This window comes from Chinchilla lanigera, unplaced genomic scaffold (genome assembly GCF_000276665.1).
Source record: "Chinchilla lanigera isolate Chin_1 unplaced genomic scaffold, ChiLan1.0 scaffold00036, whole genome shotgun sequence".
Lineage (NCBI taxonomy): Eukaryota > Metazoa > Chordata > Mammalia > Rodentia > Chinchillidae > Chinchilla > Chinchilla lanigera.
Window position 1 is genome coordinate 6066384 of NW_004955437.1, and position 23910 is coordinate 6090293.

At 57.0% G+C, this 23910-nt stretch overlaps 2 protein-coding genes across 6 annotated transcripts in view; both read right to left on the reverse strand.

Moving 5' to 3' along the window:
- Positions 1-301: 301 nt before the first annotated feature.
- On the reverse strand, positions 302-8694 carry Pi16 (peptidase inhibitor 16). Of its 3 annotated transcripts, none has more exons than XM_013517115.1 (7): positions 7769-7806; positions 5000-5168; positions 4666-4887; positions 2814-2923; positions 2543-2631; positions 1426-2022; positions 302-1108 (listed from the first exon to the last, which is right to left on the reverse strand). In XM_013517115.1, exons 1-7 carry the CDS (start codon positions 7789-7791, stop codon positions 993-995), a joined length of 1326 nt encoding a protein of 441 aa, XP_013372569.1. In that variant the 5' UTR covers positions 7792-7806; the 3' UTR covers positions 302-992. The 3 variants fall into 3 exon arrangements, with proteins under 3 accessions (XP_013372569.1, XP_013372568.1, XP_005389688.1); XM_013517114.1 differs by having other exon boundaries at positions 1303-2022; XM_005389631.2 differs by lacking the exons at positions 5000-5168; positions 7769-7806 and adding an exon at positions 8301-8694 and having other exon boundaries at positions 1303-2022.
- Positions 8695-20913: 12219 nt separating this feature from the next.
- LOC102023844 (chromosome unknown open reading frame, human C6orf89) overlaps positions 20914-23910 on the reverse strand; it is a 36923-nt gene continuing 33926 nt past the window's right edge. For all 3 annotated transcript variants that reach the window (XM_013517008.1, XM_005389633.2, XM_013517007.1), the window contains one exon: positions 20914-21941. In XM_013517008.1, the coding sequence (XP_013372462.1) occupies positions 21847-21941 (95 nt within the window). In that variant the 3' untranslated portion in view covers positions 20914-21846. The remainder of the gene's footprint in view (positions 21942-23910) is intronic.

Consider the following 23910-nt stretch of genomic DNA (forward strand, 5'->3'; position numbering starts at 1 on the left):
CCCACGCATGCTGCTAAACCTTGAAAATATATGAAGTGAAAGAAGCAATAAATACGTGACTCACCCAAGCACCTGGGGTTGGCAAAGCCCTGCTGAGAACGGTTCTGACCCAGTGGCCCAGGTGGCTGTGGGCAACAGCCTTGCTCCTGACTCAACCTAGCGGCCCATGGGGACCGGTGAGGCCCTGGCTTTCCCTGGGCCACCTGTGACTTGGGGGAGGGAGGCTGAGGAGGGAGCAGTGGCCTCCCGTGGGAGGGGCGCAGTTGGGCTCCTGGGTGGCCTCACAAACAATGAGACTCCCGGCTGTCAGACAGGCTTTATTCAGGAGTAGGGGCTGCTGCCCTCCCCTCCCTAGAACCCCACTCGAATGGGCCTTGTCACCTAAGCCAGGCAGGCAGGGAGCCCCACCCAGGACCCCCACCCAGGACCCCCACCCAGGACTCAGTTGCAGGGGGCAGGAGGAGTCCGGGTCCCCAAGCCAGTGGCCAGCCAGGCTGTGCGCCCCAGAAGCCGAAGCCTTTTGACCTTCACGTGCCTTCAGCCAAGAGGCTTCTTGTGTGAGGGGCCGGGGACATGGCCGGGGAGATGGTGTCTGGGCTGTGACCTCTACACCCGAGGGAGGCAGGAGGCACTGGGGGGCAGCCCGGGGCCAGATGGGTGGAGCAAGGGGCCAGGGGCTCGGAAGGAGCCAAGCTGTGGGGGGAGGCTGAGACAGCTCTGGGAGAGCAGGCCACGCTCACAGGACAACAGGGCACCAGGCACGCAGGGCTCTGACGCTGCCCGGAACAGCCTGCAGCCCGCCGAGGGTGACTGCCTCGGAAGAAAGGGTGCTCCTGGGGCAGGCCAAGGGTTGGCCCTACAGGGGCCTCCCCAGGGGACGGGACCACAGAGCAGGACCTGCCCAGGAAGCCGTGGCCTCGTATTGGAGAAGGACAATCCAGAGTAGGCTGAGGCCTGGTTGCCCACCAGGCCTTGTGTGGACGGCGTCCCCTTCAGTGGAGTCCAGCACACAGCAGCGGAGGCAGCAGCAGCAGTCCTGAGGCGGGCGCCCACGTGTGCCCCACGCTCCTCCCCGGCTCCCCGCCAGGCTTCTCAGGGCCCTCTGCACCTGGGGGGAGGAGGGACTTGCCTCAGCCTGCAGACTCCGATGCCTGATGTCCCACCCTCCGCCATGCAAGGGGTGGCAGCCGCAAGACACAAAGCGCCTACTCGGAGGGCGCATGCTCCACGCGCACACCTACACCAGGGCAGGGCGCTGCCAGCCTGGAGCCAGGAGGAAAGGTTGCATGCCTCGGGCCTTACCTGGCAAGGACGACTGCAGGGCCAGGGTCCGCCCACCCACGGCATTGCCGGAGGCAGAGTCACCGGGGACATTGGGCAGGGACTTGGCGTGCCCCAGGTGGCCCAGTGTGGCCTGCAGCTCACCTGGCTTGGCCTGGGCTGGAAAAACTGTGGCCAAGCCTTCACCGGGAGGAGGCAACTCAGCCTCCCCTTCAGCCTGTCCTTGGGCTGGCAAAACGGAGGCCATGACCTCGCTGGAAGGGGGCAACTCGGCCTCCGCCTCCACCTCCTCCAGGGCACGGGGTAGGGGCGCCCCTGTGGGATGCTGAGAGCTCTCTGGCCTCGTGGGGGGTGCGCTTGTCTTGCTGGCTACTTCGTCGGCAGCTCGCAGGATGGGAACGCGGGTGGACCTGGGAAGGGGCCCTGGGCCATCCTCCAAGAAAAGCGGGGTGGGAGAGGCCGAAACGAAAGGGACCTCGGAGTTTAGGGAGGGCGGAGCCTCTGTTGCCATGGAGGCAGGCTGGTCCGTTGCTAAAGAAGATGGGGCCTTTGTTCCCGCCATGGGCGGGGCCGCTGTTGCCAGGGAGCCCGGGACCTCTGGCACCGAGAAGCTAGGCGTCTCGGTTGCTAGGGAAGGAGTGTCGGTTTTCCCAGGGCCGGAGGCTTCATCCGCCACGGTGGATGGGGCCTCAGTCACCAGGGGAGTCAAATCCTGCGCCTCTTCCGGGCCTCTGATGGGTTCTGATGAGATAGACAAGGCCTGGCATTGGCGCTGCACACGGGGCTCCGCTTCCCTCGCCCTCCGCCACCCCACGTCCGCCTCTTCAGCGGATGTCTCCCTCATTGACAAGAAAGGCTGCCTGCCGTTACTGACAACTGCTCCACCGTCCCCTCCTCCGCGCTCCTCCGCGTGAGCTCGGTACTTCTTCCGCGCGCCCGACCACGCCCACGGACGAGGCCCCGCCCACCGCGGCCCGTCCGGTCACGCCCACCGGTGCGCGCGGGGCGGCGCTAGGAGCAGCAGGACTGGGCTGTGCCCTCCAGAGTAACCGGGCTTGAAGTGCGGCCACGTGGGCTGACAGGGCGCCAAAGGGGCTGTGCTGGGAGAGCAAGAGACCTCCGAGGGCCCCCAGGTGGCCGCGCGGTTGGGGAGTCCCGGCGCTCCGCAGCCAATCGGCGCCGCACCCGCCCCACGCGGCTCCGCCCCGCCCCGCTGGCCCCGCCCCTCTCCGGCCCCGCCCCGCGCTGGCCCCCGGCTCACCGCACAGGGTGTTCTCGCAGCTGTAGCCCGGGGGACACTGGGAGCACGGCGTCCCTTCCCGGTAGGGCCTCTTCCCTTTCACGTTCCCCCTGCAGGAGGCGAGGACGCTGTTGGGCGGGCGGTTCCGGCCCTTCCAGCCCTGCCCCCTCCCCTGTCCTCCTGTGCCCCTGCGTGTCAGCCTCCAGCCGGGATTTGCAGGGCACCTTGAGCGCCCGGGGCTCTGGCCGGCTACCGTAGAGAGCAGTCCCTCTTAGGATCTCCCGGCACTCACGGCGGCTCGTAGTTGCACACCAGTAGGTGGATGTTGGTCTCCTCTACTCCCTGCAGCGTCTCACAGAAGTGGGAGCCGCAGCCGATCCTCTCGGTCTTGCTCCAGACCACCTGGATGGAGGGGGCAAGGCCCGCACTTAGCCCGGAGCCGGCGCGCCCCCTCGCTGCTCCCCCTGCACCCGCCTCCGGGGGTGGGGAGGGAGGCGCCCCCCAGCCTGTGAGATCCAAGTCCACAACTCTAACTGGAGTGAGGGGCTGCCCCTAAGGATCTGCTCTCCCTTTGCAAACGAAGCCCGGTTCCCAGGCCTCTCCCTCTTTCAGCCTTCCCTCAGCTCCAGGGCTGTAAGCTCCAGGGCTCTAAGCTCTGCGGCTCTAAGCTCCAGCTCCCTCCGCTCAAGGGCTCTAAGACACTCTCACATGTTTCCTACGGGCTCTTCCTAGAAGCCCTTGCATTTTAACCAACGGGCGTATGCAAAGGAATGAATCTTAAATGGTAGACTCTTAGACATCAGCTACAAAAAAAGTCTAAGGAAGACAAGAGGAAGAGGTATTTTCAAAGGGGATCTTTCCGCCATGCTGCAGCTAATCATAGGGTGCTGCTCTGCCTGTCTTTGGGAATAGCGGCTCTCTCCTAGCTGGTAGAATGAGGTCTGTTTGAAGTACAGAATTTAAACCTTTGCATGTTGCCCTGAGGCAAGACTACTAGCTTTCCTTTGCTCTGTCCGGGCCGGGAATCTTTCTGCTTAAATCAGCTTCCAGGCAGTAGGGAGCCCACAGGACAGGTGCCCCTAACCGGAGGAAGCGCGGGCCAGAGGAACCCTGGCTGGAGCTGGGCAAACACTCCTGCGGCGCCTGGGCAGTTCCGGGGCTTGGGAGCTGCGAGGTGGGGGCCAGACCGGCGACTTCCTGATGTGGGTGGGTGCCTTTGGATTTCCTTCCCTAGAACTGAGACTAAAAGTACCTCCCAGAAGAGGCACCAAAGCCTGCCACGGGGGTGCGGGTGGGAAGATGATTGGCTGCTTTTGTCTGCCCTGTTACTGTTCGTACAAGAGTTGGGAGGACGGAGGGGGGGGAATGAGCACTAATGTGACCTCTCTTCCACACCCCACTTATCTGTAAATCCAAACATTCACAGTGCAGGGAGGACCCGAGAACCCAGTGATAAGGCCGGAGGCCTGAGAAGCAGGAAGTGCTCAGAACACTGCGGTTGCCCCGCCCTTGCCTCAGCCTCCCCGAGTGCGGGGATAACGAGGGTGCCACCACAGCACGCTGTATGCTCTTCTATAGGGTTTTGTTTGTTTTAAGGCAGGGTCTCCATATGTAGTTCAGGCTGCCTTTAAACTCGCTTATGTGGTCCAGTCTGGCCTCAAACTCCCGGAAACCCTCCTGCCTCAGTCTCCTGAGCACTGGGATTACAGGCATGCCCCACCACGCCAGGCTTATATCGTTTTCTAAAAGCAAGAATTACACAAGGTCCTCTATATGCTCGATCGACCTCTGGCAGATTAGAGATCGCGAATTAGGCATCATGATGAATGCAAAAAGAGCAAGTGAGGCAGGTGTGGTGGTGCGCGCCTCCAAACCCAGTACTGGGGGACTGACGGAGGAGGGTTGGCAAGAGTTTAAGGCCGGTCTGGGGCACATAGCAAGACCCTGTCTCCAAATAAATAAATAAAGCAACAGTGAGAGGCAAGAGCCAAGTTGGGGGCATTTGCTGCTAGGAGCGGGCAGGACTGGTTAGAGTCATGGCCCCACCCCCTCCCGCGCCTGGCCCCGCCCCAACAGCTACAGACCCCGCCCACCCGCCAGGCAGCTTCTCAGCCTGGCGAACGCCCCCCCGCCCCGCCCCGCACCTGCGTGTAGTGGCCGCACATCTGGCCAGCGGCGCAGGCTCCGGCGCTGAGGTTGTAGTGCTCGCGCTCGTGGTGCCACTCCTCCACCGCCAGCGGCAGGTCCAGGCCCTCGTCCGTGATGGCGAACAGGTTCTCGCCGCGCCGCCCGCGGTCCTCGTTGTGGCCCCACACGCACTTCTGGGCGTAGGCTTTGGCGAAGGCGGCCAGCTCCGGGTCCCATCGCTGCAGGGTGGGGTGGAGGTGAGAGGAGCACGGAGACGCCCTGTCCGGGGACCGGGGCCGGGGGCCCGGGGACTGGAGCGGGCGCCAAGACCGAGGCGGAGCCGGCTCTGACCTGTGTCCCAGCCCTGCTTCGGCCTCCTGGCGGGGGTGTCAGACTTGGGGCGATCCCCAGTTGTGAGACTTGTGGCCCAACGTTTCTGGCTCTCAGGGTGGTGGGAGGATTGAATGAGATGCACTGGTGACAGTCTGGGGCTGTGGGCCCTGGACACCTTGAGCTGTCCCTAGATGTCCCGGGAGATGCCTGGCTGCCGGCTTGTGCTTTGGTCCATTTCCTTCTCCCACTGGGGGACCAGCACCTCCTCCTCCCTCCCAGCTCCCCCTCTCCGGGCCAGGGTGCCCTCCATGCCAGTCCCCGCCCAGGCTCCCCTCCCAGGACAACCCACCTTCTCCAGAGGGCCCTCGGGTGGGACGCGGAGCGCGCCTCTGAGCGCTGTGTCGGGCAGGGCAGGAGGACGGGGCAAGGGAGGGCGCAGGGGGATGACCAAGGCGTCGGCCCAGAGGACAGAGGGAGGCCTGGATCCCATTAACCTCGGCCTTGGCCTCTCCGGGAAGCGACGGCCTGGCAGCCGCTCTTGCCCCACCCTCCCAGGGTCCAGCCAGCTGCAAGAGGCAGACAGCCCGTAAAGCCGCAGGGCCGGGGAGCCCCGAGGAGAGGGCCCGCCCGCGCCCCGCCCGCGCAGCGCTTGGAGCAGCTGCCCAGAGGGGGCTGGGAACCTGGGGTGGAATAGCCCCCGTGTGCCCCCATGGGTCCCTCTCCCCCTCTAGACGTTTCTGTCCCAAGTCCCTGGTCCCTGAAGTTCTCTCAACTCTGGCAACAGTGGAGACTGGGGTGGGAAGGGGCGGGGGGATGGTGCGGGACTAGGATCAGTTGTCTCGGAGGACCCGAGGAGTGAGGGGCACTGTCAGCTCCTTCGGGGCAGGCAGCCATTGTCTCCGGTGTCAGCCGTGGTGCTGCAGCTGGCCAGGTATGTCAGCTCTTGGTGACCAAGACAGTCCCAGTCTCCCCACAGAGCCCAGCGGTAACCCCCACCCTGACCACGTGCTGCGTGCCCTGCTCCAGAGTCGCCGCTTTGGGTCTGTCTGGCGGCTTCTCCGTCTGTGGCCCAGAGTCCCGTGTGGAGGCGAAGTCACAAAACTGCCCACTCGGCCACTACCTAGGAGCCAGGCCCCCACCCCTCCCCCTCTCAGTAGTCCTGGGCACTGTGCCAGCCCTGGGGCAGCGGCAAGAGCCAAGAGGCCCAAGTTCATGAGGCCGTCCAGTCAAGCGGGCCATCATGTGGTAAAGGACATGTACAGTGAGGACTCACTCTGGGCCAACCAGCAGGGCCAGGCGAGGCTGGAGGAGGGGACACTGAGCTGCGCTGGAAGGTGAGGGAGAAGGTGCTCACACAGCAAGGCCTGCAGCTGAGAAGCACTCGTCTGAGCAGGGACAACTGTTCGGCTTGGGCAAGGAGCCTGGAGCGACCGGGCAGGGGACACAGCCTTCCGGGAGCTGTACCCTGAGTGGCAGGGAGCTGGTTGGAGCCATTGAAGGATCTTTTTTTTTTTTTTTTTTTTTTTTGGTTTTTTTTTTTTTTTTTTTTTTGGTGCCAGAAATCGAACTCAGGACCTCATGCTTGCTAGGTAGGCACTGTGCCACTGAGCTATATCCTGGGCCCATAGAAGGATCTGGAGCAGGGTCAGACTCACATGTTAGATCATTTGTTCTGGTAGCAAATTCATTGGGGCCCGGAGGCTGGGGAGCAGGTAGGAGCTAACCTAGGAGCCTCTGGATACAAAACCAGAAGGCGGGAGCTGGAGTGTGCCAAGCAGCACAGGAGGCAAGGGTAGGGAAGGATGAGCAGCAGCAGGTGGGCTCAGCAACATGGAGCCCTCTGGGAGGTAACGGTGGTGGGGGCTGGATGTGGCGGCCAGGGAGAGGGGAGCACCCAGGAGCCCTCCGTCCTGGGGGCCCATCTGCCCCAGAGCGTTAGCTACCCCTAGCATTCATTTCCTGTGTCCCAGCCGCTGCTCACCTATTTAACCCTACAGCCGTCACTCTCCTCTTACAGCCCAGGACACCGAGGACAGAGGCCCCACAGCTAAAAAGAGGCAGGGGCCAGGTTGGAAGCCAGGCCGCCGGGCCAAGTCTCTGTGCTTGGCATGGCTGGGGTCCACCTTCATCCGTGCCCCCACATCCGCCTCTCCGGAGACCTCCTCCCACAGCAGCAGCAGCAGCAGCAGCAGGTCCCCCTAACGTCCTCACTGCCGGCCACAGTGTCACTAGGCTCCCAGCCTCAGCCAGCCAGACTTTAGGGCATCAGGGTCTGCAGATGGGGAAGCTGAGGCCCAACACCCCCAGCTGTCAAGGAGCTGTTGGCAGAGGTGGCACCAGCATCCAGGGCTCCCAGGTTGGTGTCTGCAGTCCCTGGTCGCCCAGGCCAACGAGAGTGTGGCAGTACTTGATATGTGCCAACACTCACAGGGGCCCCAGGAGCCATCCTGTCTGGCTCTGGGGCAGGGATCACCACACCCATCTTTGCACCAGGTCAGGAGGCCTCTGAGGGGAGAGGGGGCCCAGGGTCTCTAAGAGACCAGCCTGAGGTCTTGAGACCCAGGCTTAGGTCTCTGCCCCCAGGCCCCACCTTCAGGGGCTCCTCCACTCGGCCAGTCGCATCCCAGACCAGCTGAGGGTTTGGACCGCAGGGCAGGAAGGGTGCATCTCTCCCTTTACCTCCTAGCCCAGCCCTGTCCTCAGATGCCCTCCCTGCCCGGCAGAGGTGGCTTCTGTCCTCCACACGCACAAGCACATGCATCCTCACCATCTGCCCGTGCCTCTCACCAGTGGACAAATGGTGCGTTCATTTTCTACTTTCTGAGACGCCGTCCCCTCTCCACAGGGCCTGTGAGGTTCAGTCCATGTGGATACACACTTAGGTCAGATCATGTCCCCATTTCACAGATGAGAAGCTGAGAGTAGCCAAGGTTACAGCACTTGTCCCAGACTCACAGGTCTCATTGATGACAGAGGCAGAGTTGGAACTTGGGGTGCAACCTTTGCTTCCAGTCATGCTCTCTGGCACCTCCTAAGTACCTCCCTCCTGTCCTGGTGCCCAGATCCCTCCTCTTGCCCCTTCCTTGCCTCCTGTTCTCAGAGGGCCTCTGAGAGACCCCTTCATAGAGCTGTGCCCTCGCAGGGCACATGTGTCACTCTGAGCCTCAGTCTCCCCATCTGTATAATGGGGCTGTTTTGGGGACCTGCATGTTACTATGCAATGTCAGGGAGTCTCACAGTGATGCACCTCAGGGAGGCTGGCATGGGTGTGGCAGCAGGTGGCAGTCCCTGAACCGCAGCAGGCACCCACCAAACTTACCATCTGCAGCATGTCTGAGGCGGGCGGAGACACTTGGGCGCGGTAGAGGTTGTGCAGCTGGACCATCAGCTGTCTCTCATCCTCCTTGAGGGCCGTGGCGGGGCCCATGGTGAGCAGCAGCAGCAGCAGCGCCCAGAGGCCACAGGAGCTGTGCATGGTGGCCGGCCCTCTCCGCTCTCCCGCCTAGGCGGCAGCTGGATTTAAAGCCCTTCCCATGCCGGCACCTCCCCGGCTGTGTCTGAGGCCCAGCCCAGCTCACACAATGTCTCGGTGGCGCCGGTGCCTTGGGTCCCGACCAGAGAGGAGTCCACTCCCCCAGCCCTTGGCAGCAGCCTCCTTTCCCTCGGTGGCGGGGGCTCGGGCCAAGCGCTGTGTGAGTCCCGAGGTCCTTCTCCAGCTGTGAGCCCATGGACATCTGCGCAGCTTGGTGGGCAGCCTGAGGTCACACCCACTGGGTGCTGGGGACCGAGAAGGAAGAGGAAGCCTGGCCTGAGGACCGGGTGAGATTAGAAGGGTGGAGGAAGACAAGGCACAGGGGTGGAAGGTGGGTCTGCCCCTCGCTGTGTGTCCCGCACAAATCAGTGACGGTCACAGCACCCGCTTGCAGGGCTGAGCGAGGGCCGAATGAGGGGTACTGCCCACCTGGGGACCAGCATGGCACCTGGCACCCATGGTACACAGCGAGCCTTGTGTGCATGCCTCGGCTGGCTCCGGTGCCCCGGGGAGGAGGACCCCGGTGTTTCGTGCTGGCCATAGCCCACCTCGGCTTCTGCGTGCTCGGTGAAAGCACTGCTTGAGATGCTCATCCAGAAATGCGGTGCCAGGAGCCCCTCCTCAGAATCTGTCTGCCACTCAAATTAAGAGGGCAGAAGCCAGGTATGGTGGCCCACAGCTGTGATCCCAGCACTGGGAGGCTGAGGCAGGAGGATCACCACAAGTTCAAGGCCATCATGGGCTAGACACATCAGGGCCAACCTGGAGGACATAGTGAAACCCTGTCTCAAAGAAACAAAAAGTAAAAATGAGCAGAGAGGGGAAGTGAGTGAGCTGACGGAAGAGGGGGTCTGAGGAGAGGGTGCGGACGGCAGTGGGGCAGCAGACAAGCACGTGCACCATGATGACCTTGGAGAACAGGGACCGAGCGCGGCCGCAGGAGGCAGGCGGCTGGAGCTGCGCTCCTGAGATCAGGTGGGACCCTTGCAGCCGGCAGCTCAGTGAACGGGGCCTAAGTAGAAGCTGGCCTTGGGAGAGCTCAGCACACTCCCTGCCGGGCCTCCAGGGAACGACAAAAGTAAGCAGCGTGGATTCCAGGGTGGGGAACAAAACCAAGCTGTCAGTACTGATAGGTTCACAACAGCGCAGGGCACAAAACCAACGCCCAAACCCAGTTCTCTCTTCACTAACAAATAATCCGAAAAGAAAAGAAAACACTTCCATTTGTAATAGCAACAAGAGTGAAATTCTTGGAAGCTGAGGCAGGAGGATGGCCAGGAGCTTGAGGCCAGCCTAGACTACAGAGTGAGTTCAAAGCGGGTCTGAACTACATGATGAGACCCTCTCTAAAAAAAAGTAAAATTCTTAGGAATAAATTTAGTGTGGAGGCAAAAAGCATATATATTGAAAATTACAAAAGGTTGCTAAAAACAATCAAAAGACCCCAGTCAATGGAAAGACACAGCAGCAAGGATTAGAAAGCATGATATTATTATAAGACGCCAATATTACCTAATTTATAGATTCCCTGCAATCCCTACCAAAACCCTAATGATAAATTTTGTGCAGAAACAGAACAATACATCCTGAAATCTCACATAGCACCTCGGGAGACCCCAGTAGTTGAAATAATCTTGAAAAAGAACAAATTTGGGTGTCTCTCACTTTCCGATGTCAAAACTTAACCACAGCTGGGCATGGTGCCGCACTCTAGTACTTGGGAGTAATCCCAGCTGTTCAGGAGGCTGAGGCAGGAGACTGAGTTTGAGGCCGGCCTGGCCAGCTTAGCGAGCCCTGTCTCAGGGTCAGGCTTGGTTCCAGAGCAAGTGCAAAGCGCTGGGTTCCAGCCCCAGTACTGAAAGACAGACAGCAGCAAAATGAGAAAATTACAGTAATCAAATGATGTGCTCATTGACATTTAGACCAAGGGAACAGCACAGAGCAGCCAGACAAATGTGTGTGCGATCAAAGGATGTTTGGCAGAGTGCCAAGGCTACTCAGTGGAGGAAGGGGCAGTTTTTTTGATGAGACTGGGGGGAAAGGGCATCCACGTGCAGAAAAAAAAAAAAAAAGAAGTGGGACCCTTACCATATACAAAAATTAGATGGGCGTGGTGGCGCACGCCTGTAATTCCAGCATTTGGGAGGCTGAGGCAGGAGGATCGTTGTGAGTTCGAGACCAGCCTGGGCTACAAAGTGAGCTCAAGGCCAGCCTGAACTGCACAGCCAGACCCTGTCTCAAAAAGACAACAACAAAAATTGCATTAAAATGAATCAAAGACCTAAACATAAAGGCTACACCTAGAAGACAAAGTGGGGCAATTTCAGGGAACTGCAGAGAGAGCAACAACAATGAACTGGGCTTCATTAAAGTAAAAAACCCTTGTGTCTCCAGGTGAAAAGGCAATGCACAGAATGAGAGAAAATACCGACTTCCATATTTGGTAAGGAATGTAGACTATGGGGCTGGGAGTACAGCTCAGTGGCACAAGCACCTGTCTAGCAAACTCAAGGTCCTGGGTTTGATTCCCGGTACCAAAAAAAAAAAAGGGGGGGAGGGAATGTAGAATATATAAAGGACTCTTACTATTCAACACGACAAAAAATAAACAACCTGATTTAAAAATGGGCAACGGACTTGAATAGACATTTCTTCAAAGAAGAAAAGCAAAGTGGCCCATGAAATGATGCTCAGTGTCACCATTATCAGGGAAACACAAATCAGCACAAGGGACACCACTCCAGACCCATTAGAATGTGTGTGTGTGTTACGAGGCACTAAACTCAGGCCTTTGCACTGAGCTGCATCCCCCATCCATTTTATTTTGAGACAGTGTTCCACTATATCATTAAGTTGCCCAGGCTGACACCAATTTATAATCATCCTGCCTCAGCCTCCCAGAGTGCTGGCATTACAGGTATACACTCCTATATCTGGCTAAGGATGACTATTATTAAACAACAACAAAACCAGAAACAAAAAATACCGGGTACTGGCATGAACATGGTACCGAAGCCCTCATGCATTGTGGACATAGACATTAAGTGGTGCGGCCACTGCAGAAGACAGAGCGGCGGCTCCTCGAAGAATCACACAGAGGAAACTATGGGATGCAGGAGTTCTACTTCTAGGTGTGTGTACACCCCAGAGAATCGAAGGCGGAGACTCAGACAAGCGCACACTTGCGTTTCAGAGCGGCAATGTTCACAGCAGTTGAAAGATGAGAGGAACACGCATCCGTCAGTGAGGGGACAGGGCAACAAAGCGGGGTTTCTAGGAGCAGTGCAGCATTATGCCCCCTTCAAAAGGAAGAAAAGTTTGACACACGTCACAAGGATGAATCTTGAAGACATTACAGCAAATGAAATGAGCCCACAGTGGAGGACAAATGCATTATGATCCCACGGAGGCGCAGTGCCCAGGGCGAAACAGATTCCCAGAGGCACCGCCAGCTGTGTCGCCAATGCGCTACACCGGCTCCGCGGACAGGAAGCGCTCATTGGAGGGCAGCTCTGCTGCGGGGTAGGGGAGGTTGGGGCCAGTGGTTCTACCGGAAACGGTCTGCTGGGATTCAGGGTTTGGGGAGTTAGGGCGATGCTCCAGAAGAAGATGACGTGACTGTGTTTGAATCGGTGTAGGTTGTCATACGTGAACAAATGAATGAATGCAGATTGTTCTATATGTGAAAAAATAACACAGCCCCTGAGAGTAAACTCTAATGCATCTTTTGGAGAAAAAATTAATATAGGACCTGGTCTTATTTTCAGGGAAATACAGTACATCATGAGTTCAAGGCCAGCCTGGTTCACAAACTTGATTCTTTCCACAATTCTGGTCACACACTGAACTGGACAAGAACCAGATCAAATTCAATGTTAGGTTCAATGTTGACCTGATGGGGATATTTGATTTGATTCTCTTCCAGTTTATTTGGGGATCAGAATCATGGAGAGAATCCAGTTTGTGAACCTAGGTGTGTTTGCGTGTTCTCTTTCCTTCATTTATTTATTTATTTTTGGTACCGGGAATCGAACTCAGGACCTTGCGCTTGCCAGGCAGGCGCTTATGCCACTGAGCTATACCCCTGGCCCTCTTTTCTTCCTTTAATTGTGGGTGTTGGGTATTGGGTCTCCGTGACAAGAAAGTGACTAAGACGAATGAATGTGTTACTCAGCCAAGTATAAAGACCACAGGAGCACTCTCAGACACGGAAAATATAGCATTGTGTGCCATTATTGACCTTTTCTCAGTGATGAGATCCAGCCAATCAAAAGTTTAAAAACAGCCAAGCTGGCACACGCCTGTAATCCCAGCACTCAGGAGGCTGAGGCAGGAGGATCACTGAGAGTTTGAGGCCAATCTGGGCTACATAGTGAGTTCAAGGCCAGCCTGAACTGCATAGTGAGACCTTATCTCAATAAATAAAATGGAAACCTTACTAAGAATAATTCTAGTTTCTTAGTCTTCACATGTTGGCTTTGTTTAGGAACTAATACTCTCTACGGGGAAGAAACATCTGCTTAAGTTCCCTTTTCCTCCGTTATTCACATCACATTAGGCTTACAGCTTATTTTTTAAGTAGAATGATTGGTCTCATTTTAATAAAAGTGTTTCTATCTGGCCTTGCAGCCAGAAACCCCCAGATGCCAAGAACGTAGCTCACCTAACATTTAGTGGTTGTTTCCGGGTGGAGGTTTTCATAAAATCACTCAAGCTTCAGTTCTTCAGACTAAGAATGCATCATTTTTATAAAAATACAGTCATTACTCTGAAAAAATAAGACTGGGGAAATATCTGTCTTCAGCGCAATGTCTAGGGGCTTAGCAGGTTGATTTACTGGGAAGGCCCATGGGATGGGTCATGTCGGCGGAATGTGCAGTAATAAAACGCAATGCAAAACTACGCAGAAGTGGATATATGAGCGCTCAAAAACATTATCAGGGGTGAGAATTCCAACAGCCTGGGGCCTGGGGGTGGGGCTCCGGGGTGGAGCACTGGCCAAACATCTGCAAGAGCCTGGGCTCCAGCTCCAGCACCACAAAAAAAGATCAAGTAAAAAAAAAAAAAAAACCACCAGCGTGGATGCAGCTGGATCTACATACACATTCAGTGTGATCCTCATCAAAATCTCAGCACTGGCTCAGGACAAACTCAAGTGTGTACAGTACCTGGGAAGCTGAAGAAGGAGGACTGTAATTTTAAGGTCAGCCTGGGCAACTCAGGGAGGCTCTGCCTCAAAATAAAAATCAAAAGGGCCATGGATGCTCCTAAGTTGTTCGGGGCCCTTGGGTTCAATCCCCAGCACTGCAGAAAACATGATCAAGTTGACACACAGGAGTGAAAGAGCTAAAATATTCAACTCAGTGTTGAAAGAAGTCGGAGGAGACCAACTCTTCCTGACCTCAAAGCTTGCTACACAGCAGCAGCAACCCAGAGAGCTCCCTAGAAGAGACCGATAAATCAATGGGGCACAATAGAGCCCAGAACAGACCGCGTGAACACTACAGTAAACTGATGCCTGACAAAGGAACGAAGGCAAGAAACAGGGCAGAGACAGACACTTCAACACAGGCGGCCGGAGCAGCTGGGTACCGAGAGGCAGATAAGTGAATCGGACACAGAGCTTGCACCCTTCACGGAAACTAACTCGAGGGATTTCAGTGTCGATGCGCAGTGCAGAACTACAAAATCCTAGAAGATAAACTAGCAGGAGAAAGTCTAGGTGACCTTGGGGATAGAGACGACTTTTTAAAATTTTTATTTTATTATTATTATTACCATCATTATTATTATTTGGTCTTTTTGAGACAGGGTCTCGCTGTGCAGTTCAGGCTGGCCTTGAGCTCACTTTGTAGCCCAAGCTGATCTGGAACTTGCAACGATCTTCCTGCCTCAGCCTCCCCAGTGCTGGGATTACAGGCGTGCACCACCATGCCCAGCAGAGATGACTTTTTAGATAGAACAAGGAAGGCACAATTCAGGCAGAAAACAACTGATAAACTGGGTTCCGTGGAAATTAAATCCTTCTGTTCTGGAAGATATGATGCGTGGGAGAACAAGACGTCGAGCCACAGCTTGGAGAAAACATTCACCGAGGACGCGTCTGACAAAGGACTGTTATCCAAGATGTACAAAGAACTCTTAAAACTCAGTAAGAAAACAAACAGCCCCGTTTAAAAATTGGCAGAAGATCTGACCTGACTCCTCACTGAAGATACAGAGGAAAAGCAGGAAAAGGCTCCGCACCAGGCCACCAGGGAACTGCAGATGCGGGCAGTGAGACCTCGCCACACGCCCGTGCGGCCCAAATCGCCCGCACTGGCAGCACCAAGTGCTAGCGAGGGTGTGGAGCACGGGGCTGGCACTGTGTTGATGGCAGGAACGCGGAGAGGTACAGCCCCTCGGCGAGGCGACTAGAGGGTTTCGAGCGCGGCTAGATGCCCTCTGTGTGGGGCTGGACCGCACCCAGATGCACGGGGAAGCCACAGTCAGCAGAGGCGGCTGCAGTGGACCAGGCGGGTGAGGCTAGGAGCGGAAGGAGGTGCATTCTCCAGGGTCCGGTCCTGCCATGATTGTGGGCACGCAGCAACAGGATGGTGAAGATGCCCTCTGGGCACTGCCACACTCGGGAGGGCGGGGGGCGGGCGTGCAGAGTGGGTGATCTGCCCATGGGCGGCAGGGTATATGGAGAGGGAGGGGGAGGCCTGGCAGAACTGGAGGAAGAGGATGGCTCGGAGACAGGCGGCGACCCCGGGAAGGAGCCTGAGTGGGACGAGGAGACTTAGGAAGGGGTCTTGAGGACCACGGGTGCCGAGGCCGCAGGGAGTCTCCGTGCCTTGGAGGGGCTGAGGAAGAGGGCTGAGCGTGGACGTCCTCATCGCCCTTGAACATGAAAACAAACCTAAGTTGGGGTGGGGGTGGGGATCTCAAGTCCTATTTCCAAACAGGTAAATTAACAGAACTATGGATTGGAATTTTCTAAAGGAGACAGATTACCGTTGTAACAAGTGAGGTGTTTTTTTTTTGTGACAAGGTCTTGCTATGCAGTTCAGGCTGGCCTTGAACTCACTTTGTAGCCCAGGCTGGTCTCAAACTCACACTGATCCTCCTGCCTCAGCCTCCCTTAGTGCTGGGATTACAGGTGTGTGCCACCATGCCTGGCAAGTGAGAGTATTTTGTGACCTCTTTTTTTGGTACTAGGAATTGAATCCACGGCTGCTCTACCGCTATGCTATATCCCCCAATTTTTTTTTTTTTTTTTAATTTTGAGACAGGGTCTTGCTAAATTGCCCTGGCTGGGCTGGGACTTGTGATCCTCCTGCTTCAGCCTCCTGAAGTGCTGGGATAACAGATGTGTGCCACCACACCCAGCTAAAAACATGTTTTTAATTAAATTTAATTAATTAATTAATTAGTCTTTTTTGAGACAGGGTCTCACTATGCAGTTCAGGCTGGCCTTGAGCTGACTTTGTAGCCCAGGCTGGTCGCAAACTCCCAATGATCCTCCTGCCTCAGCCTCCTGAGTGCTGGGATTACAGGCATGCGCCACCACGCCCAGTAAAATATGTATTTTAAAAATGAGCTCCAGGCTTCTTAGTTTATAATCCAAATAATCAATTTACGAACTGTGACTCATGACCACTAAGAGAACAGCTGAATATTTATTACGGAAAGATGCACAGTGGGCATGCTATGTAGACATAACATTCACCCGGCCAGAGGGAGAGGGAAAATGACCCAGGACATTAGACAATGTTTATACATTGACACAAAACTATGTGCACACAAAACACAGAAATCACAAAGAAAAGCAAATACAGACACACAGAAACGACCGGAACCCAATCCACAGTGAGCTACTGCGCGCTGAGTGGCCCGCTGCCTGGTGGCAGCTGGAGTGAGCCTGGCCACCCTCCTGTCAGAACCAAGGCCCCCAGACCTGTGCCCTGAGCAGGAAGTGGCCAGAAGTCTCCTGCCTGAGGGTGGACAGTAAATAAGACAAGACTGGATGTTACAGAACGACACCAAGAATCAGGGCGTTCTTACCAACATATGCATTTTTAATTGCAGAAAGTACAAATGCCCATTATGTGAAACTTGACTTTACGTACATTCTTGACTTTTTTCTTGTTTTTTTTTGGTACCGGGAATCGAACTCAGGACCCTGGGCTTGCCAGGCAGGCGCTGTGCCGCTGAGCTAAATCCCCGGCTTTACGTACATTCTCACAAGGTGCCGACTTCCTGTCCACACGCTGTACCTGCACACACATGTGAATAGAACCTGTGGCTGGGGCCGGTGTCGCCTGTTCTTTGCTCACCGGGCCGAGCTGGTCCCCGGCTGCTGTCCTGAGAATGCAGGTGGAGGTAGAAAAGGAGAGTGGAGGGTGAGCTTGAGGACTAGCAGGGCTAGGATCGCCAAGAATGCCACCTCAGCGGCCTGCAGGGAGGCGTGGAGTGGGACGCGGCTGCCCGGGGCGACCCCACCCACCCCAAAGCCAGGTACACGAAGCCTGGCACAAAGCGGTGTCCCAATGCCCCCATTTCTGCTCACAGCTCAGAACCCAGTCGGGGCCCCCCTCTTCCAGCTCTGCTCCCTCCTGGGCCAGTGACCGCTGCCTGCCTGACAGCACCACGCGGAGGCGGAAGGTCTCCAGCTCCAGGCCTCTGCCGGCTTACATAATAAACACGCTGTCTCCCCGCTGGCTGGGAAACGGCTGGACATTTCAGTCTCCAGAGGGGAAAATGACAGATGTAGTTAGCGCTCATGCCTGAGTTATGTGGTACAGGGCAAGCGGGGCTGGAGAGCAGAGCAGCTGGCCAGAAGGTCGATCCTGCGGGCCAGCACTCAAAGTCACCCTGTGCCCAGGGTGCCCCGGCGGGAGGACACCGCCCGTGTCCCCAGCATGCTCCTGTGTGAGAGGCTGCAGAGTGAGGGGGGCAGGGATCCGAAGGTTGCTGGGGACTGGTGCCTTCCCACGGGCCCTGTTCCACCCTTGCTACGGGACTGTTCCCACAGTCAGTCTGACTTTTTGTTCTTTGAGACAGGGTCTTGCTATGTAGCCCAGGCTGGCCTTGAACTCCCAGCAGTCCTCCTGCCTCAGCCTCTCGGGTGCTGAGATTACACGCAGGTGCCGCCACGCCTGGCTTTGCCTTGACTTTCTAACCTCCCACCCTGACCTGCGCTGGCTCTGGACCCATCCTCAGGTCCAAGCTTGGGCAGAATCTCAACCTGCAGGGCCATGGTAAAGCAAGTCTCTGACCTGCTCCTCTCTTGCATTTTGCCGAAAGACAGTGAGTGTGGGACTTGTGCATCTGGGCATTTCCGCCACTGCTAGAAGAGCTTGAGAGCCCAAAAGACCCCTCTGCCCACCACCCGACTTCCAAAGGGTGCACAAGTGACCCTCGCCATGTGACCCCTGGATGCAGCTTTCCCTCCTGTGGCCCGGCCTCCTCCCACCAGACAAGATGGCAAGCAAACTTCGCTGTGGGTTCTAGACATTCACTGCGGAAGCACGGGGACGGCGCGGACTCATCCCAGACTCCGCGGAGATACGCCGTCACCTGTGGCTAAGGAGCTTGAGAGCTGGCTGATAAGAATCGCACCTATCCGGGGGCCGAAACTGGATTCTGGAAGAAGGGAACAGAAAACAGAACTGAAAAACAAGTGACGTAACTCTGAGGGGACCACAACTGGAATCGGGCAGAGCCCCTCCCCGGGTCACACATCTGGAACCACGCGGCGACAGGAAAACGCTGGATACAGCTGTGTTCCAGCCACGCTCAGATGGGAGGGGAAAGTGAAAGCATTTTTATAAAAATCATATGGTGAGTGTTTTCCTCCTCCACGTCTGCGCAAGAGCTTTGCAAACAGACCCTGCTGAGCTCCTGGTCGCTCCCCCACATGCTGGGCACAGCTGGGCCGTGAGACCTGCAGCCCCACGGGCGCTGCAGCGGAGTTCCGAGGCCACGAACCTGCTCTACACCTGAGTTTCTTCCTATGACCAACAAGGAGCTGCTGCTTATCTTACCCGGGGGGAGGCGGTCAAGGGCATCATGCAGATGCATTGGAGACACTTGCTAAACTGGAACTGCCTAGGACTCATATTGCTTTTCCTTCCTCAGAGGAAACGAGCCCAAATCTGCCCATTTTGCACACGGCTTTGTATTTCAAGCCGGCAGGTTTCTGTTTTCATAAACCACAGCTATCTGCTCCCTCCTGTCCCACCCTGAGGGTGGGGTGCGGCTGCGTCTTGCTTCTCACTTCTCCTAGGCCAGAAGAGACGTGGCATCCACGCAGCACGGGGCCTGGCTGCTGCAGACTTCAGGCTGTGGACAGTAGGTGCTTCCGAGCTGTGATAAAACAGCCTGCTAACCTACAGGTGGAGCCTGGAGCGGTGGCACAAGCCTGTAATCCCAGCACTCAGGAGGCTGAGGCAGGAGGATCTCTGGGAGTTCAAGGCCAGCTTCAAAACTAGCCTAAACTATATAGTGAGATCTTGTCTCAAACCCCCCCACCAAAACAACCAAAAAAATCCCCCAGACTCCCAAAAACCTACAGGTGGATATTGAGGTAAGCACTCCAGACTTGTGAGCCATCCCCCGCTCCACACTGGAGCCCGGTGGCTTTGTCCTCACTGCAGCAGGGCAGGGGCTGCTTCTTGTCACGCGCTTGTGCCCAACCTCCTTGTCCTGCAGCCCACCTCCCCAAGACCACCATGCAGCAGGCCCTGTGCCGTCTCCAGGCCCGGGTGAGCTGCCGGGGACCCCACTGTGCCCTCCCAAAAGCCTTGGGTAACTACAGAGGCGCTGCCTGTGTGACTGGTGGCTATGTCAGGCGTTTCTCACTGCGCAGTTTTCAGCGGAAATACTACGGATAGTTAGGGTATGCAAGGCCGAAGGAAAATGGGAAGAGGCGAGGCAGTCACAGAAACAAAACAGCTCTCAAGCATCAGCTTTTCCGTGTGCACGTGCGTGTGTGTGCACAGACTGTCGGTCTGGGTCCTTGATTGCAGCAGGAAGGTTTGGGATGGGCCCCCCATGTGCCACTCGGTTGAGGGGGACCACGAGAGGGCTGAGGAGGCCTGAGCTTAGGGCTCCGCCCGCTCCTCATCCCACCCGCCAGGCAGCGGCCCGACAGGACAGGGTGGGTCAGCGCTTCTGGGGCCAGAGTGAGAGGCACTCTTATCACCACAGACTGGGTCGGGACAGGGTGAGTCTGCACAGCGACACTCACCAAGATAACCCATGTTTCTGTTTGTCTCCCTCATGTCCCAGCCACTCCCTCCCAATGAATCCCAGCTTTAAGCCCAAGTCCCCCGCCCTTTTTTTTTTTGGTGCTGAAAATCACACTCAGGACCTTGTGCTTGCCAGGTAAGCGCTGTGTTGCTGAGCTACAGTCCTTCTTTGGCTAAAATAGGAAAAAAAAAAAAAAGCCAGCTCTAGTCAGTGTTTTGTTTTTTGGGTTTGTTTTTTTGGAGACAGGGTCTTGCAGTGTAACCCAGGCTTACTTCAAACTCACCGCAACTCTCCTGCCTCAGCCTTCTGAGTGCTGGGATTACAGCTATGTGCCACCATGTCTGGCTAACAGCATACATTCTTAAAAAACTGATAAAATTACGAAACATACACTTTGCCCTTTAGCCTTTTTTTCTTCAGTGGGGAGATAAAACCCAGGACTGTGTTCATGCTCCACCACTGAGCAGTCCTGAGCTGGGTCCTCAGGAAAACAGCCTGAGTCTAAGGCCCTTGGGAAACTCCCTCTCCTTAACTCTGAGGCCTTTGAGGGCTGCACCCGTGTCACCTGCTGTCCTGCACGCAGCTGGGGAGGGACACAGCAGTAGCTCAGTACTTGGAGAAGCTGTCTCTGGTTGATCCCTTGGATTTAAAACCTCTGAAATCACAGCTGCTTAGCGGCGTCTCTCATACATACGTGAAGTGTGCTTTCTTCTCCGTCCATCTACACAAGGGGCTGGCTCCTCCCCCGAGGATGCCCTCAGGCACAGCTCACCCAGGTTTCATTTAAGCCAGAGGAGGCTCTGAGTGTTCCCACCTGAGCCCTGCGAACTGTTTGTCTCTGCAAAGCCACACAGAGGCCATTCAAGTGCTCAATGTTCACGCTATATGCAGGGGCCTGGGAGAAGGGGTAGGGGCTCCCCAAGGATGCAGACCTCCCAAAGGTCACCGCCACCTCCCCTCAACACCACCCGCCTCCACCCACCGTGCCTCCACGCGGTCCCTGCAGCCTGGACCAGAGGCCATGGTGTGCCCTGGCTGCCCTTCCCCTCCGAGGAGGTGTGACCAGTAGCCAGGTAGCCACAGCCAACGAAGGAGAAAGGAACAGGGAAGGGAAGGGATCCCTTCTTCACGCCATCTGATTCACAGACACAAACAGCACTTGGAGTGGGGAGGACAGTCAGCGTGGCAAATCACCTGACCATAACACAGCTTTCCACAAAAACGTAAGAGCTCCTCCCCTCGTCTCCCAGCACCCGGGGCGGCGGGGGGCAGAGGAGCGCAGATTGGCTGGAAACACTGCGGCGCATGGCATCAGCTCTGACACAGCTGCAAGGCGTCCTGCCGAAAGTCAGAGCCTCAGGTCAAACCCAGAGAGGCGCCTCTCCCGGGCTAGCTCCTCTAATGCACCCCTTCTGCAGGCCACGCTGACGTGGGGGCCGCCTCCGTACAAGGGGCTCTGGACCGAACAGGGAGGGATGGTCGAGCGCAGCCAAACCAGATGGGGCGGGGGCCACGCAGGACCAAGGCGAGAAGGCAGAGGAGCGTTACCAGCAGCCCAGGGGATTCCTGTCAGCAATGCAGTCGCTCCCGCCCGGCGGCACCACCCAGACTCCTAGAGCCACGGCCAGGCAGGAGATGTTCTTAAGTGTGACTCAGGGTTATTTGATGTTTTTCATTGGCTCTAATTCCATTCTTCAGAAACTATACACTGCAGTGACTTGATTTCTTTCATCAGCCGGGGCTTTCCAAGAAGCCTAGGGTGAAGTGGCCAGGGTGACAGCGGACCGGCAGATCCACCTGCTGAAGGGAGGCTCTGGTCGCAGCACCTGGCAGTGCCCGTGGGTCTGGAAGAGCCCAGTTTCTCACAGGCAGGCGCTGCAACGTCCCGGCCGAGCAGCCGGGCCTGAGTCCTCCAGTCCGTCTGGGGTAGCGGGCAGGGGCAGGGTCGGCACCTCCAGCACGCGCTGGCTCACGCATGCATGGAAAGGGCAGGCAACTAAGCGACCAAGCCCTGGAAAGTGGTTTCATTGTCTGTTTTTATTTCTCCTTTTAACTGGCTTTCGGGTCTCAAAGTTGTTCTAGTAGGTAGCTCTGTTGCCTATAGTTCTGAGAGCGTGGTTCCATCGCAGATGACCAAAGGCTGGACCCCTCTGGCGATGATGTAGGCCTTCCAGTGGGCAGCGCTCGTGTAGCCTTGGAGGGAAACAGCAACAGGAAAGCCCGTCAGTGGCAGAGCCTGACACGGCCGGCCTCGGAGCACACACCACAGGGGCCAGGGTGAGCCAACGGCAGGTCTGGGAGCTCCTCCTGCCCCTCCTGCACGGCAGTTCCGTCACTACTCCTGGCCAACCTGACAGCAGCTGGCACCACTTCCAACCCAAATGCTCTCCCCGCGCCCTGCCCCGGGCAGTGTAAAGCAGGCTCGGCAGGTTCACAGGGAGGGCTGGTGGTGGCCCTCAACATTCAGCCTGATCCCAAGGGTCTGAGCAAGGTAGAATGGGTTCTGAGGGGGAGCAGGAGCCCCTGTTCAGACACAGGTCCTCATCGCGTGTCCTGATAAACTGAAAGCCACAATTCTCAAAGTGGGTTCCTCGACCAGTAGCGTCCTATCAGATATTCCAAAGACAGGATTCCCCAGTGAAGTCGGTGTGACAACCACCAGGCTCCTGGGAGGCCTTCCGACCTGCACTGAGAACCCCAAGGCTGGCACTGCCCTGAGCCTGCCAACCCAAGAACCCTGGGTACCCAAGGCTCCAGTGCCCATCCCTGGGGCCCCAGGCAACTGAAGCCTCGCCTAGGGAATGTGGGCCTCTGTCACTGCAGTCTGTGGGGTGGGGGAGGGTGATGGGCCACCAGGAAGCCTGGAACTCGGCCTTCTTGAGGGTGATAGGGCTCAGGCTGGTCACCGCCATCGCTGTCCAACACAGCACCGCTCACTGCGACCTCTCTCGAGGGACAGGAAAACCACCATCTCCTGAGCGTGCTAAGCATCCGTGTCCGAGGCTGGCAATACTGTCTCGGGTGCTCAGGAACTGAGAGTGGATCTCAGACTGTTTCTCTGCACCACAACACAATAACCCCAAGAGAAAGCATCTCTGGACAGCAAGGTTTACAGAGCCGGCGGTGCCTCTGTCCTGAGGTGGGGACATGCGACAGGACTCAAAGTGGCACTGTGCTGTATGGGCAGCAGATGCGGCACCTGGCCTGGGTACCCCCCTCCAGTCCCAGGTTTCCTGGTCTGTCTCCGCAGCACCATGGGAGCCTGTCACGGGGCCATTCTGAGGTCTCAGGGGCCAGAAACGCCACTGCCGTGCAGACCCTTGTTTCCTTCCCCGCACGAGGCCCGCCTTCCTGTCCTCGTCTGTCACAGCCGCAGTGGCGCCTGCGGCCGTGGCTCTGTCCCCGCCGCTGCTTTAGCTGCCGCTGCTCTCTCCTGCTTCCCTCGCTCTTCTCCCAAGCTGCTCGCCACTTCTCCACCTCCGTCCCCTCGCCACCCCGTCCTGTGCTGACTGCAGACGCTGCGCACAGGGTGCCTTCCACCCGGCCAGCACCCCAGCCACGGGGAACGGGCTCTGTGTCTGAGCCGCTGGGGCTCTATCTGCAATGGGCTTTGAGGCTCAGAGCTCCTCGGACTGCTGCCAGACCCCTTCTAAAATGTGCGCGTGAATTTTATTTTTCATTCCTAAATTGACGTAAGTTATGTAACCTGGACCAAAACTTGGCACAGTCTGCAGTCTGCTCCCTATCCACAAAGAAGGGAGAGGTTTCTAGGAATTCTGGGTCTCCTGAGTGGCTGAAGCGCAAACAAATCAACTGGAAAACTGGTCTGGGCTCTGCCGGGTTCCCCAGGCCTCGCCCAGCGAGGCAGGAAGTGTGAGGAGGGTTCAGGGTGGTGCCCGTCCATGTACCCACTTGTACCGGGGGGCTGAGGTCAGTGACTGCTGCTGCCAGTGGCTGGGGCAAACCTGCTTCTGCAGCACTGGTTTTTAGGGTACAAGGCGCAGGATGCGTGTCAGCAGGAAAACACTGGGAGAAGGCTGTCATCAGCGTGAGGCTGTGCTGAGACCGCTGGACCCACACGGAGGTACCATTTCCTTCTGGGACTCCTGCCCTTCACACCGCTTGGCATTCTTTGATTAGCAGTGCAGGTCCAGAAAGGGTT